This window comes from Lagopus leucura, unplaced genomic scaffold, assembly GCF_019238085.1.
Source record: "Lagopus leucura isolate 7727_CA_CO unplaced genomic scaffold, USGS_WTPT01 Super-Scaffold_100002, whole genome shotgun sequence".
NCBI classification, from domain to species: domain Eukaryota; kingdom Metazoa; phylum Chordata; class Aves; order Galliformes; family Phasianidae; genus Lagopus; species Lagopus leucura.
The window spans coordinates 27,913,465-27,929,533 of record NW_024962263.1 but is presented as its reverse complement, the minus strand read 5'-3'; the positions used below and the strand labels follow the sequence as shown (position 1 = coordinate 27,929,533).

At 41.4% G+C, this 16,069-nt stretch overlaps 1 protein-coding gene across 2 annotated transcripts in view; it reads left to right on the top strand.

Annotated features, from left to right (window-relative positions):
- Positions 1 to 16,069, top strand: part of EPB41L4B (erythrocyte membrane protein band 4.1 like 4B) — a 166,839-nt gene that overhangs the window by 98,843 nt on the left and 51,927 nt on the right. For both annotated transcript variants that reach the window (XM_042868648.1, XM_042868647.1), the window contains exons 17-18: positions 3,937 to 4,049; positions 11,997 to 12,122. In XM_042868648.1, coding sequence (XP_042724582.1) covers positions 3,937 to 4,049; positions 11,997 to 12,122 — 239 coding nt within the window. The remainder of the gene's footprint in view (positions 1 to 3,936; positions 4,050 to 11,996; positions 12,123 to 16,069) is intronic.

Here is a 16,069-nt window from a genome sequence, read left to right as displayed (position 1 = left end):
TTGAAGAACGAGTTCCAAGCAGCAATATGAATTGCATGCTGGAACTTTAAAAGAATCTACTCCCTTAGCAGCAATCTGCAGAAGCTCTGTTATACTCCTCTGTGTTTATGCATTGAATGCTCTACATTAGAGGATTTGCAGAAGGGGAAATGCTTCTGTGGCACTGCTGCGGTGGGGCTGCCAATGGGAAAGGGGTGCTGCTTGCTTTATGAAGTGGGGCCAAAGACTGCATGCAGCATGTCAGCTTGGTGCTGCAAGAGCCAGAAGCCTTCCCATGGCTCTGTGCCAGCCTCTATTTTTTATTTCCCAAATTAGAGGTAAAGCATGCCAGTGGAAATGTAGCCAGTGCCAGCGGCAGTGCTGCTGGGGGCCTGGGCCCTGAGGACACTGTAATCCTCAATGTCCCATCCACAGGGCTCACCCACAGCTCAGGCCCCTACACTTCTCAAAGGCCATCACCCTCCACCCCAGCAGTGCTGCAGCAGCGCCACGCTCCAATTCCTACAGCCCTGCTTTACTGGAAAGGTAGTAATTTTACTAATGCTTCCTGCACCCAGGATGCTACTCTGGCACAGAGGCCAGGCTCTGCATGCTCTGCCCAGCAGCTGCTGTACTCCCAGAGCAGCCCGAATTTCGATCTCTCTGAGGAAACACAAAGGAACATGAGTGCCTCCTGCAGAGGGACTGTGGTGCCAGTTTGTAAGCTGGCTGTCCTGACTGCCAGCCAGCCACCTCAAGGCGGACCACATCACGGTTCCCCACAGCCCTGTACCCATGCACTCTGCCTGTCACACAGCTAATTTCCTCCAAAAGGGTGCCCTCCATGAGAACAGGCATGCTCAGGCTGCTGCTTTTGCTTTTGGAGTGATGATGGTGTAGATAGGACCACCACCCTAAAAACCCTGGATCAAAGCTATTCCTATGTGCATTGGGGTGGCATCTCCATTTGGAGGTGAACCTCCATCACCTTGGCTGTCAGCCACCTCTCTGGGACTGCACATACGGCACTGTGGGACCAGGAACACCCAAGCTGAGAGATGAGATGCTTTCAGAGGTCTGGATAAGGACTGTGGGGACATGGAAGCTTGTGTCTGGTTGAAGGCTGTATGAAAGATTCCCGACTGGGAAAGTGTTTCTAGGAAGTATGTGGTCACTAGCCTGAGAACACTCTTGGGAAGAGGGTGCTTGTGACCAAAATACCTCAAGTGGACATGCTTGGAGGGCCAGAAGATCCACGTGAAGAATATGCTAGCCAAATGAAAACCTCCCTTTGAGGCTGATAGTGGTGAGGCTGTGCGTGTCAGCTTGACTACCTGATGGTTTTCCAGGGGACCTTGAGCATTTTGTTAGTTGTTCCAGATCCTACAGGACAGACCCGTCTCTGAGCTTAGAAGTGATTTTAATCGTATGCGAAGTAGAACTTGAAGTGACCCACCTGTCACTTAGCATGTGATAGAGAGAGGGGAAAAGATGCTTGGATTTTCTCCTCATAGATATGATGTGATAAATTACAAAATTTCAGTGCCAACTCACAGGGCACAGGAAGGAGAGGTGCAAATGCTGGTGTGCCCAGACAAGGTTCCCTTTAAAATGCTGCTGCATGTTTCACAGCAAGTATACAGCCTGGGACTTTGTTACAGGAAACAAACACAGGGTAGATCTGCCTGATTTTTTACATTCCAAGTCGTTTGTCTACTTTGATTACTGGGAGAAGTGAAATTCGGTGAAATAAATCTGGCATGTGTTTGCAAAGGCAATTCAGCAGAAGATGTTTTCCTGCATTCTGCCTAATTATGGTATTTGCAGTGCTGCCCTTCACCTTAAAGCTTGAATACACAGATTCTATCTTCTCATGCAGCAGATCTTGCCCCAGCTATTCTCTCAGTCACTGTACCAGAGACCACTGTGCTCAGCAGCAGCCAGCCTTGCAATGCCAGCACTGCTCACTGAGCCTATCTGGGATGGCAACATTGTACATGGATTATCATGTGCACGTGAGCAAACCCAATGGCAGCAGCTGGGGCTGTCACAGAAAACAGCTGCCAACAAGCTCATCATGTTAGCCCATGCAATTTTTATGGCAGAAAATGACAAATTGGAAGAAGGGGCTCAGCTTGCCTCTCAGGCTCTAGGCTGAGCTTGCAGGTTATCACCTAAAAAAAAAAAAAAAAAAAAAAAAATACATCCTTTATTCCTGACCTGCTTGATGAAAAAGTCCTTGTGTAACCATGACAAAAGGAGGGTGTAATACAAACTGAATTTCAGGCTAGAATGTTGCTTTGTAAAAAATACAGTCCTGCCAGATCATTGCTTGAAAGGAAAGCCTGGTTTGCCAAGACTTAATGCTGACTCTGTAAATGTATGCCAATTTTTTTGCCTTTTATTGATATATATATCCTTTATCTGTTTGCAAGGTTGAGTCAAAAGGCTAAAATAGCTTACTTGGTTTCTGAAGCTATCCCTGTTTAAAAAAAAAAAAAAAAAGAAAAAAAAAAAAATCTAAAAAGTCACAGCAAAAGTGAATACTTTAAGTAATGCACTTCTCCCCTCTATGTTCCTTCTTGACACGCAATAAAATGTCCATGTTTCTTTAAAAAGAATCATCATGTAGTCTTATCTGATGGCTGGGGTAACTCTTTCAGTGGTATGATCAGGCAGATTACAGTTTCATATCTGTGGAAGCAACCGTAATATCAGAAATGCTGAACTCTGCTTTCATCAGCTTTTGATGAGAGACCACCAATAGAAGGTCAATGCTGATGTCATAACCCCTTCTAAGCCACTGTTACCACTGACTATGTTTCACCAGTACCAAGACAACTTTTTGCTTATATTCCTCTACAGTGGCATTAGCAGTTTGTCTCTAGTCAGCAAAGTCCTTAATGTATATTTAAACAGCTGTAGAATTAGATCTTGAGTGAGCAATATTTAATATTCTTAGGACAGCTTAAGAAAGTGATCCAAACGGAACTGCAGGCAGTGCAAAGTTCTTATTTATTTCACTGGGCTTTGAATCAGACTCTAGAGACTACTGAATTGTTCCCAACTATTATTGCCTAGAATCTGTAGCAAAAAGAAATACAGGAAGAGGTGAGGATTCATTAAATCATCATGTAATGAAGCTCTCATTTTTCTCAGAATACTTGCAAACACATATATGCCGCACCATCCCTAGGATGTTGGTGGAGTCCTTTCAGGAGTGTCACAAAAGTATTTTACCTCGTCTTTCTTTGTCAGTGCTCAAAATCTTGTCTTTTATCTTTCCTCTAAATCTCTGTTGACAAAGCACAGCAAATTCCTGACAGCAGTCTTAAAGAGACTGACATATAAATAAAGATATCTGAGAGGAGCCAAAAGCTATACTCTGATCTCTGTATACATCACATGTTCTGAGAGAGGCTCCTTGGACGCATAAATAAGTTCTCTGGTGTCAATGGGGTTGACATCAGTATCAACTCTGTTTTATATAGGGGGATGGCTGGAAGAAGAACCAAGCCCTTAAGCTGGCAAAAGCCCTGCCAAAGCGTAGGGGTGGGAGAGAAGGAGCTGGGGAGGTGGGCAGGAGGGATTGTTTGTTAAAGAGAAAAAGGAAAAATGACCCAACAGGCATAATGACTCAACAGGCACTGAAGGAAGCCACCAGAGATGTTGTAGAGTCTTCTTCTCTGGAGATATTCAAGACCCACCTGGTCACTTTCCCCTGCAACCTGCTGTAGGTAAACTGCTTTACTAGGGGATTGGACAAGGTGATCTCCAGAGGTCCCTTCCAACCCCTATAATTTTGTGATTCTATGATTTTTATTAAAGGTTTTAGGTGGTCTTACAGGGAAGACCTCCATCTCTTCAAACAAAATTCAGTGACTTGCTCTGCTGTTCTTCTGTAGCCTTCCTTCAGACTGTGTTTTCTTTCTTTCTCTCTCTTGGGCATCTCTTTAGAATTGAGCTCAGGACTTCCCCTTCTTTATGATGAAACCTCTCATCTGAAGAAAATAGAAGCGGAGAGTGTGAAGGTAGTTGGACCATGGCCAGCCCTGCACGTCATGAACAAGGTATAGCGTGTACATACATATTTCTACATGTATATGACAGAGAGCCCCTTGTCACTTCATATGCAGAAGCTGCTGCTTTTCACCTTCAGTTCCAGTCAGTGTTAATCTGTAACTGTCTTGCTTTTAATCACCTCTCACCATCTTGTGGGATGGGGTTTTCGTTTTTTGATTTGGAATTTCCTTCCTCACCTTTTAAAATTTCAGAAGCTGCTGTAACGATGTCATGATGTAGTTTTAATTTGGTTGTGAAGTTAGGCATCAAGGCAGCCCTGAGCTGTAAAAAAATGACAACACTTCAAGTAATTAAAATAAAACAAAACAAAAACAACCAAGAAGTTGTTTCTCTACATGAATTGTTTGTGTTATCTCCCCTGGCAATTGACCAATTGATATTAGTGGGTGTTTGATCAATGCAGGGTTGGCAAAACATCTGTGTCTCAGTGCTTCTACCAGAGACTGCCAGGTCAGGGGCTCCTGGTATCCATGTGAGGCAAAATCCACTTGACCCCATTCTGTGGTATTCCTTGAGGTTATTCTGGATAGAGCTACAGAGGTCTGCACCTCTCGTTTGTAATAAGCCCTCTAGGATTAGTCCTGAGCTGAGCCCAGTGGAGTCAGTGACACATTGCCACTGGATTCCAATGAGGTGGTCTGGCCCCCGACTGATAATATAGATGTTTAAAAAAAAAACGTTTTTGGAATGTTTTCTGTCAGTTCAAGTGAGAACTCAAATTATTTTGCCTTGGTTTCACAGGTAGCCTTTTATTGTTAATGTTATTCAACAGTCATTAAGGAAGTTAAAATCAGATATTGGACTATCTTTCCTACATTCTAGGTAATTGAAATCAATATGTTATGGAAGCTGTAATGATCCTATTCTGGTCTCTATACCAAGGGCACTTTTTAGGTTGTGTCTTCCCTGATGCCTAGGCTTTCCCTCATCAAGTGCTGTTTGAAGAGTCACGAGGCAATGACCTATGTCATAAGGCATTGTTCTGAAGTTGCTGAATTAACACCTCAAGGTGGAATGTCTTAGACTTTTGTCCAAAATTGTTCATTATTAGCTGTGAGGAGCTGTCATTTGCTTGTTATGATGAGGGGTAAAAAGTCAAATTGTAAAGGAGACAAATAAGGGGGAAATGGAAAATCCTGCCCCACAGCCTGGATGTGAAGTTCTTCTAGAAGTATTCTTAACTGAAAATAAGTATAGATTTTATAGGCAAAGCTAATTAAGCATTGACATATTTTGCCAAAGGAAAATTCTTCATCTTGTGATTTCATCCAGTGAATACCCACCATCACATGACCGGAGCACTGTAGTTCAGTTGTATTTCTTGATACTCTGTCTTAACTCCAGCTCACAACACTTACCTATGTGCAACACCCAAAGCATGCTTTAAAAGATAGTCCTACGTTACTGATCTTATTGACAGCTCAGTTTGGCATCTTCAAAATGCTAAAGCAAAGCAGCTGGAGGAATCTCTCCATGCTGACCATAGTGCAGAAGTGGTTAAACTAGTTTGGCCTGTGTTGTGCAAAAGAGCCAAGCAGCTGATCTGCCCTTGTGTACCCTTGTGATCTCAAAATGAGTAGATTTATGACCTTTTTTCTTTCATTAAAAGAGAATTAAAACACTTCAGTCCTATATTCCACCATACCATACAATTTGTCTCCTAAAATATGCCTGCAACTTCTGCATGGAAAAGCCTGACTTCTGATCCTCTCATTCTTTTTTTGTTTCTGAAAATCTGCGAGGGGAGAACTCAGCTCTTCTATAACTAATGATTTTCTTTGGCTTTTCTGGACAGCTCTAGAATCTTGTCTGCAGTCAGGTGGATTATTTATTTAAGTACTAATGAACAAAACTCAGTACCACAGCAAGTCAATGCTCCCAATAAATGCAGCTGCACAGCAAATGCAGCCAGTGTCTGCTGCAATGAGACTTCCATCAGTCAAAGCTTAGCTGATGAAAATGTCTTGCACTGAGCCCTAGGAACTGCTAATTGCTTCTGCTTCTGGCAGAAGCTCTGCAGAAGGCCAGGCAACAGGCACAGGCAGTCTAATGAAAACCCTCCCCTGACAGTCTGAGAAGATTCAATTTTAGGAGCTGTGCAGCGATCCTATGAAAAACAGTTACCATGTAGGTGAGTGCGAAGGCTTGGCCCTCAAGGTTTGTGAAAGTTACTGTTCTGAGCCATCTGATTGTTGTATGTGCCCTTGAAATATGCCCCACTGGAAGGAAGCCCTCTTATTACAAGAAGTGGGTTGTGAATTTTGAATTCTTTTGGCCCCTCACTTGTCATTCCTTCTTGAAGCACAATTTTCTGACTTAGAATCATAGAATCATAGAATCACAAGGTTGGAAATGACCTACAAGATCATCTAGTCCAACCATCTCCTCATCACCACTGCCACCACTAGCACTAAACCACAGATCCTCGTGAAATGTATACCCAGAGCTTGCAAAGCTAAAACAAACAAACCACCCATTTTTGAGCTTTGAGTAGAACATAGAACAGCCTCAGCAGATGGCTTCTGCAGTGAAAGGAGAGCTTGCTTCAAATATTGCACTAACCCCAGGCTGAAATGCTGCTGAGCACCACACAGCACAAAAGCAGCAGGGCAAGTTAGACAGGGTTGAGTGGCATTGAACTCTGACAAGTTTTTTCCACTGAGAGTGTGGCCTTCTTAAACCTCCTCTGGTTTCAGTTGTTGACTACCTACTGAGTCCAGCAGCAAACAGGTTTTAATGAGTTCTCAGTATGTCTAGCTTCTGAGAAAAAAGTGAAGCTGCAACATTTCTCCTGCACCACACCATTGCTTTCTATTCCATTAAGAGCTTTTTATTCCCTGTTTTTTTTTTGTCCTCTTAAAAGTATACTTAAACAAAACCAGTGGAGTACTTGTGGAGCTGCTTCGCTCGCTCTATTTCTGAGAACAAACATGGTTTCCAAATCTATTGTGCAGTCCCAACTTTCATTTGCTCTCTGCCCATTGCTAATTATTATTTTTTCAAGCAGAGTGCTTTGGGGCTGGAATTTGTCAGACCTAATAATCAACCCAGAGGAGAATTAACGAGAATTTGGGTAAATTAGATTCAGCAGTTAATTAATTTGATTTTTGGCTACAGCAAACTCTGTCTCATGGGAATGATGAATGGATGTGTCCAATCTCTTTTCCAGGGCTGTTTGGTACAGTAGACGTGTCTGTCCACCTACTAAATGACAAAAGTCAATTTCAACATGTGTTTCATGCCCTTTTGTGCCGGTGGATTTCTTAATCTCCAGGAGTCTCAGGGCCAAATACTGCAGCTGAGAATGTATTTCTAATTTTCTTTTTTGCAGTACATTTTTTCCTATCCTCTCTGGTCTGCGTGTGTGCACATGTATACATGTGTATATGTGATATAAAACCAAGGATGTCTAGTTACAATTTGTGAAATCTGTAGAGTCTGACCATTGTTAGTCTGGGTATAATTATTACAGAAGAAGAAAGAATAATGGTACAGTTTAAATTGTTTCTACCCCTTTTGCTGGTGTTATGCTCACCATCCTTTGTACTCCTGGGTCCTAAGGTTGGTGGCTTCATTGTGATGGGGAGGCAGAAGGGATGCTGCAGTGAGTACATCAGCAGCAGGGATGTGATTTTTCGTGATGATAGCATCTTCCTCATTCTAGGATCTGTCTGGGGCCTTTTTTGCTAGCACACTTTTGTTGCTAATATGCTTTTACACCTTGGTCTTTCTTCATTGATCTGCATCTTCGTCTCCCGTTCAAATTTACTATACTTGGTGGCCTTTACACATGCTAGCTACTATGCTTTTGTTGCCTTCATTGCCCCCGAATACCAGTTTCATTCAGCTCCAGGTCTGCATTTGTTTATAATCATGGGGTCTGCAGCACCAGCTCGTGCCTACACCGTTACCATCCCAGACCTGTGCATGTTAGCAGGTATATGTGAGTCCCAGGAAACCAAGGGTTATGATTGTACATAGCTAATGTGCACTCAGAATCTGCATATCAATGCTGTTGTCATTAAAATCTTGCCTCCAACCTGCTGTGATTACTAGCAGTGGAGAACATGCCCTAACCAAAACATTCATTTGATTCCTCAGAAGTCTTCAGCCAAAGATGTGCATTAAACTTACTGTTCGGCTGAAGGAGTACTGATAAATTATCAGAGGCAAAAGATAATTAATCTTTCTATCAGTAAGAAGTTTGATATGGAACAGAGAATGAACCTTTCAGAACAGAGGGAATGGAAATGTTAAGTATAGAAATGGTTTTGCCGTGATTCATTTTTGTATTCTGTACATGTACTTAATATTCAGTTAGCTTTGCAAACCAAAGCTTGTGTCATCATTATCTAACACTGTACAAATCTGCCTTCAGTTCCAGTGTCAGTGAATGTAATTGAATTTAAAGTAAATATTTGAGAAGAGAAAAGTAAATCTAAGTCTTCATTTACAAAGAGAAAAATACATCTAGTTTGTATGTATATACATGTATATATGAGCTTATTCACCCCACTTCTATCAAAATCCATTTAAAAGCAATTCTCCCTCTCTGGAAAAATAAAGTTCTGCATCAGTGGTAAAAGGGATATGAACGCATTGCTATCTTATAGCACCAGAAGAAGTGGATATGGAAAACTGGAGTGCCATCAGGTACCTTAAGTTAACGTCAACTTTTTTTTTTTTTTTTCTCATTTACAGACCATTTAAGATGAATTTAGATTGCAATTTTAAGCAAGGAGATTATTTATTTTAAATTCAATCTTAACTCTCAGACAGTCACTTAAAACTAGCATCTCAGACTTTTTGGAAGTACACAATAAGAAAAGATAAGATTGGCAGTTTCATTAACATTGTGCCATATTTAGACTTCTAACAACTTCCACACTGAATGCTTTTAGTTTATAAGAGAAAATAAAATTTTAATAACTGCTAACCTGGTGCAGCATCTAAATACCCAGCTGCAGTCTGCATGCTTCACTCATCATTGCAAGCAATAAGGGTTCTGGAAACATAAGATTTCTTTATTCCATGATGAAATAAAGTATATTACAGCTCTCCTTGCAGCAATAGTATATAAAGACTCCATAATGCTGTCAGGTTTGTGTTTGAACTAAGAAAATGAACTTCAGAAGTTACTGTATGGTTTTGTGTAGTCATTATTTTTTTCCTTCTTGGTGACAATTGTGCTTTAGGAGATTAATTAGGAGATTAACAGGGTTATATGTAAAGATTGGTGACATTAAAGAACAACGGGAACTTACATAGCTGCTTTGAAGTGCTAATAGTCTAAAATAATGAGTTGCTACTTTGTTCTGTGATTGGAGTTCACATTTCATCTGGATCTTGGATGCCACTGCAAATGTATGTCTAATAGGCTCAGATAATCAGCTGTGTGAGGGCTGAGTTCAGGGCTGACTCAGGGTGTGCTGCACTGTGGCACAGGGTCTGTTGTTGCCAAGGCAGGCTGGCAGAGATGTGTTTGCCTTTTCAGGTATGTTCAGTAACTAGAGGACTCTGGGTCAGGTTGAGCAGCCCCAGGCCCCATTGGTGTTTGTGTGCAGTTGGCATTTCCTCTGGCAGTAAGCAGAGGCAGTGGCCTTGGGCCGCTGGCTCAGCAGCTGGGGAGCAAGACGAGCCCAAGCAGCAGCAGTGTCTGCTCATAACCTATGAGTAGTCTGCAGAGATGCTGCTGCTAATGGATGCAAGCAAAGTGAGTTTTGCTTGCTTACAGTCTGACCCAAAGAAAGACTGGTGCAGAACTCCGTGCCCATTTTCAGCCAAGGCAGCAGCATTGGGACCCTTCTCGTAATGAGGATCATAGTTTGTGACTGGCATGTCAAGGACCACACTGGGGATGTATCCTGATATAATTCTATGCAGCAGGTGGCTTAGACCTGTTGGAGATTCCCAGTTGCAGGGCTTTGGGTCAGTATGGGGAAACTGGGCAGGAGAAGAATGTAAGGACTGGACAATATCCCTATATGGACAGAAGAGGCTAAGAAGCAAGCTTATGTCCTCATAAGCATCAGTTGTCTTGATTTAGCTAGTGAAATGCAATTACTTAATCTTGCTTTGCTGAAACGTTATTTAATTAGAATCCAGTGTTAAAACAAAGGTGGGGTATTGCACGGCCTTTAGAAATGTCATTGCTTAGTGTGTTATTCTTTTTGCTGTTAGAAATCAATACTATTAAAAGTTGACAACTGTGGCAGCTTTTTTGTACAGCAGTGCACTCAGGCTAACAAGGCTGTTGCTCAAGGAAAAGTACTTTCTCCATGTTTTTTTTCTTTCTTTTGATTATCTCCACTTCTTAATCTTCATGAGTACCCCAGGAAAAAAACCACTTATGGCAAATGAATATTTCTTTTTCAGATGCTTGCCAGAACTAAAGTTACAGTCAAAACTAAATAGATAGCTACAGTTCTGTAAGTTGTTCCAGCCCGAAGCTGTCACTTTTCATTTTTAATATTTTCTTTTCCCCTTAAGAGGAAAGTGAGGAGAGTGAAATGTCCAAAAATATCTTCCATTAAAAATAGTAAATGTGGCTTGGCAAATAAGCCTGTAAGAATTATTTGAGATTTGACAGATGAAGAAAAATCTCAGGATGGGCAGTCCTTTAGCAGTAAGCTGTTTGAGATCATACCTGGCAGCTTTGACATTTTGGGTGCAGGAGCCTGCTGGACCAGCTTTGAGAACGCATGATAAATATCTTGCAGTCTCAATAGAACTCTGCACAGATCTGGTTCTTCCTCCAACAACATTTACAAAATAGTCTCCTCTCAGTCAACAAAACTGTATTTGTGATCTGCTGCACTTGCAGAAAGTGCCCCTGGAACTTGAAGTTCCTTTCTGTCTGTGACTGATCTTGGACCTGAGAGAAGGGTCACTGAGGTTTTAATTACCATCAGCCAGTAGGTAGCCATGGGGGGGTTCCAGCTGGACCGGAGGTCACAGGGAGCGCAGTGAGGTCTGAACGACAGCATTCTGCATCCTTCTGTCCGGGTGTATGCAGCCACTCACACTTTGTAGAAACATGAGAGGAAAATAAAAGCATAATGTGGGCTATTGTTCATCTGTTGTTCAGATCTCATTTCCAGAAAGAACAGGAAAGTTAGCAGTGGCATAACAGCCAGTTCTTCCTTAAAAATATGAGAAATTGCAGTGTGGTTGGTTGTGTTTGCGTTTACAAACCTGGTCTCTTCCATACCCAGTTTGTTTATACATCAGTATTACATTGTCCTTTTATTTTCTCTTTTCTGCATGGGAAGTTTATTTATGCTGGCATTTCTGCTGGATGTTGTTTGTTCAAGGCACAAAACCTTTAGGTCATGTTTGAACAGGTCACTAAGCTAGCTGTCCCAAGGCTTTAGATTTGTGATCCAGAACACTGAGTAGGTAAGGTGTTGACAGTAGGTAAGCAGAAGCAGCAGCAATTTTTCCACTCTCTGATAAAAGAGATTTCACTTGGCTTGCAATTATGTGGAGATCCCTTCAAATCCCTCTGGTTAAATTTCCAGAGCTCCTTTACATTCTTAGAGTGGTATAAGAAATCAGAGTTCACTACAGTTGAATGCTGTGCAACTTTCCCACTTCTGCTTGCCTGTGATGTTCTAGAGCTAATGTGCTTACTCAGTGTGATCCCAGGTTTGGCAGTGACTCCAGAGCCTGGCTTTTTCCATCTTTCTTAGCTCTGTGAGATAGTTTTTTCCTTTATTAATCAGGCTTTCCTGATGGCTTTTTTTGTTGTGATAATAGTATCAAGTCATTTAATGTTTTGAAATATTTTATTGTAAGACATATTTATTTGGTTATTAGCATGTAAGTTTTATTCTGCATTGGTGAATTGAGTTGTTGTACCTGAAAGACTTACCATCTTGTTGATTTATCTTTCTAATGTAAATCACTGTGCTTGTCTTTTCTATTAAAAATAGGTTGAAGAGAAAAAGGTACCTGAAAAGACTCTTCATCCCCCTGTGTCGCCTTCCTCTGTCCCTGATCATATGAAGTGCAACATTCTTAAAGCTCAAGTAGAAGCTGCTTTCAGAGTAGGCACTCAGGTAATCTGTGCTTGAATGTATTTTGGAATTACTTCCTTTATTTTGATATTATTTCCTAATTTAGGTATAGCCTACAGAAATTTTTCAAAACCATGTCACTCCTGAGGAAGCACCTTATTTTATCAAGCGGGTCCATACTGACCTAGCTTTCTCTAGCTGCTCTGCAGTTTATTCAGTTATGTCACTGTGATTGATATGATGGAAATGGGAAATTTGTCCTTACTGACACGAATAATACAGCCAAGAGTGTCTCAGGAAATCTCCGTGTTTTGATTCTGTCATGCCAGCTGTTGCTTACTTTGCAGCTGAGAAGCATTATCCTCTGGAGTTTTCTGAGGCTGCCCCACACTCATGGAAACTATGGCTAAAGGTGTTGTAAAATAACATTATGCAACCAAATGTAGTCTTTTTTAGGGGATTCTAATAATTCTAATGTGAAATGTTAGCTAGTCTATGGTTTTCTTACTTGTTAGCATGCCTTGTACTAAGTTTCCTGCTGCTATTTGCACTTCAGTGTTGACATCAGATACACCACATTTCAAAGACACCACAAGTTTTGCAGCAATGCCATACAAATGAAAGTTACTGTTAGATGGCAGGACTGTAACAAGATAGTTTCCCAGTGAGAAGTAAATCTAAGTGAAACCTAAAATATATGATTCCTTGCACGTGTAATTAGTGGACAAAAGCTAAAGGTATTTGTGACAAAAATAAAGCCAAATTGAATGCTTTAGGAACAAAAGTAGAGGCAGAATGACTCTTATAACTTATCCAAGTTCCTGTGTTATCCTTGTGCATACTATTCTTTTTGAATACAAATTATATTGGTGTTTCCATCACTTCGTGTCTTTTCAATAACACAGCAGGTCAGCTTGCCCTGGAAAGATTTTGTTAACAATCATCTTTGTGTGTTTGTTGTTCCCTGGCAGATCTTTCATCTAAGAACTAGACAACTCTGGTCTAGATGGACCTAAGAATTATCTTTTTTTTTCTTTTTTTTTTTTTTTAATTCTGACTGCCCTAGATTTCACAAACAGAAACAATAAATCTGACAGCATGCAGGGAAGGAGGATTTTTTTTCTTTTCTTTGTTTTGCTTAAAGCAGTTCTCACCTCTTTCTGAAATCTGTGCTATATCAACTGTGCTTTATGCAGCCTTTTTCTTGTCTGGCTGCCCTTGATTTTGCCCTCTGTTTTTCCTCTGTGACTCTTTTCTACAGGATGTCGTGGTGTATTTCTCAAGTTTGTATTTTCCCCAGAATGTACTTAATGATCATGTTTGACTGGATGGTTAAGGACTGAAAGCAGTGTGTGCTGCCGCATTCAGAGTGCAGCATTACTAAGGCAAGATAGAAAATGTGCTAAACATATGCATCTCTCAGTTCACCTGCCCTGATTTAATTTTTCACCCTGAGGTTTTCTGAGGGAAAACATCCTGGGTTGCTTTTTCATTATGCCACAACTCTGTTCTTTAGCTGTTGCTGTCTGGCAAATAAGGTTCAGAACAACCTGAGCATCTCCTTTTTTCCTTCATACCCATGATGTTCTGCACAAGGCTTAGCAGTCAGGTTGTATTAAATACATGTCATAGGCTTGGCCCCTCATGATTTCAGGTTGAAGGAATGGAAGGAAGGCTGCTGCAGGGTATCACATGCTGTGGAAATATAATGCCATGCAGTTCAGTCTGAAATTCCTGTAGGTTTCAGTGCTAAAGGAGTATGGCTTAAGAGGGGTAGCCAGCAAGCTAGGATGTCACCTCTACTTGGAAATCCTCCTTCAGCTCCCTTCTTAGCCACAGGAATGCCTGTGATACTGAGATGAATTCTTCCTGCACATGTGAATTATTACCCTTCCCAAACACATTCCAAAAAGAGGTAGATAGAGATGAGGCAGTGGTCAGTCATTGCAGTAAGAAGCTGTGGCTAGACAAGTGCTGGAAAAGGGTAGACTAAAGGAGGAGAAGGCAGTAGGAAATGCATTGTCTGTAACCTAGAAAATGGGAGGATGGAGGGGGGTACTTGGAATCCCAGTAAACCAGCTTACCAACTTGCCATAAAAACGCCCAGTAATCTCTTGTACTCCCTGCTGCATGAAATCTGGCTGAATACAAGTAGGTAAACCATTTCCCAGTGGCAATTCAGTCACCTTCAGGGAAAAGGGAGCCGGGATGGCACTACACTGCCCAGAGACATTTAGAGCATCCTTTGCAGGGGGCAGATAAGAAATAGTATCTTCATGTCAGACAACCACTGAATTCCATGTATTCCTTCAGGGCTGTGATCGTGCTCCTCTTTGACCATATCTGACATCTCCTGCTGCCCAGTCTATCTGGGGGACTAACCCTGCTGTCCTCTGCCTGGCACTGTCTTGACTTCAGTAAATCCTTCGAAGCCTTCCAGCCTCATTCTTTTAAAAGAAATGCCCTCAAATTTCTCATCTCTTGTCTTCTGTACTGACATATTTCAATTTACAAGGCAGCCTGAGCAAAAAGTACAACTATGTTTTGTAAAGAAAAGTCTGTTTCAGTTGCTGTAAAGAAACACGGGCTGATTTTCCTCACTCCATAGATCTTTCTTTATTATATGGTGTTACTAGAAGCTGAGGATTTGCTCCCCTCGACCTTGTAAAAGAAAGGAGAACAAAACAGATCATGTCTTACGCACATGCTAGTTGAAGTAAAATGTTTTCTTAAAAGCTGGATAGAGTATCTACTAATCTATTTTTTAAACATCCCCAGAAGTCTATGGTCTAAACCATCCTTCATGACATTTCACAGGACATTATCATTATATAGTTAGGTGTAAAAGTGTGAAAAAATATTGGTGCACTGTGGGATCAGATCCAAAATTAACAAACTGTTGCTTGAAATATTTGCACCAGCTCTCTCTTCCAAGCAGTGAGGATGTTTTCAATACCATATGCTACTAACAACAGGATGTGACAAGCTTATAAAGGCATCTCCTGCGTGTGGTAGAAGAAGCTCTTTGTCATTAATGCTGGCAATTGAGTAAATGTTTGTGAGTGAAAAATGAAATCTAGGGCAGGATATTTTATATAATTTTCTTTCTTTTTGGCAACTAGACACCAACTTGAGAGAGTCTTAGAAATGAATGATTCTAATACTTATGATTTCAAATATAAAAACAGGGTAAATGATGTGGTACATTTGAAACTATATCCTGCAAGATGGTCTCTGCACTGCCTCATTTCTGAATCATGCTGAAGAGCTGTTTATTGCTTTCCTAGGGGGAAATATGCCATCTCCTGTGACTACAGTCCTGACTTAGACACTGAACATTTCTAAGTTTACGGTGCCATTTGCTGAGCCCTGCATGTGGTGTAGAGCTAGAGAGCAGCAGGAGACTAACAAGAGTGACTTTGTTTGTGTGGTGAAGATGGAAATATTTATGTGCCTTTCTGCAAGTTGGAGAATCGAAGTACAGAGGGTGTGAGGATACTTGAAACCAAATCCAGGAGCGCACTGGCACAGACACCACGGATGAGAAATGTGAGGAACTCACATGTTATTGTGAGAATCTGCAGTTTGCCCTACCGTGGGTATCTGTAGGTCTAGAACAAAACCGCAGTATTTCACAACATAGCCTTCTAACTGTGCTACAGGGATCTGCCACCTTCCTGCTGACAGACTGCATATCTCAGTTCCCACATAATTAAGCTCCAGGGGAGCACTAAACACTGCAAAGCGACTGACATTTTTCTTTTCTTCTTCTTCTTCTTCTTTTTTTTTTTTTTTTTTTTTTCCTCATTTATTCCAGGCTCTTCATCTGAGAGAGAGAGAGGTATAAGGCAGCAAGGAGGAGCTGCCAGAATACAAAAGACCAGCTCTGCCTGGCATTTAGAACCCCTTTGCAGCTTGCATGAGTCAGTGCTGATATGCTGTGATTGATTGGACACAGAATCACAGAATCACCCGGGTTGGAAGGGACC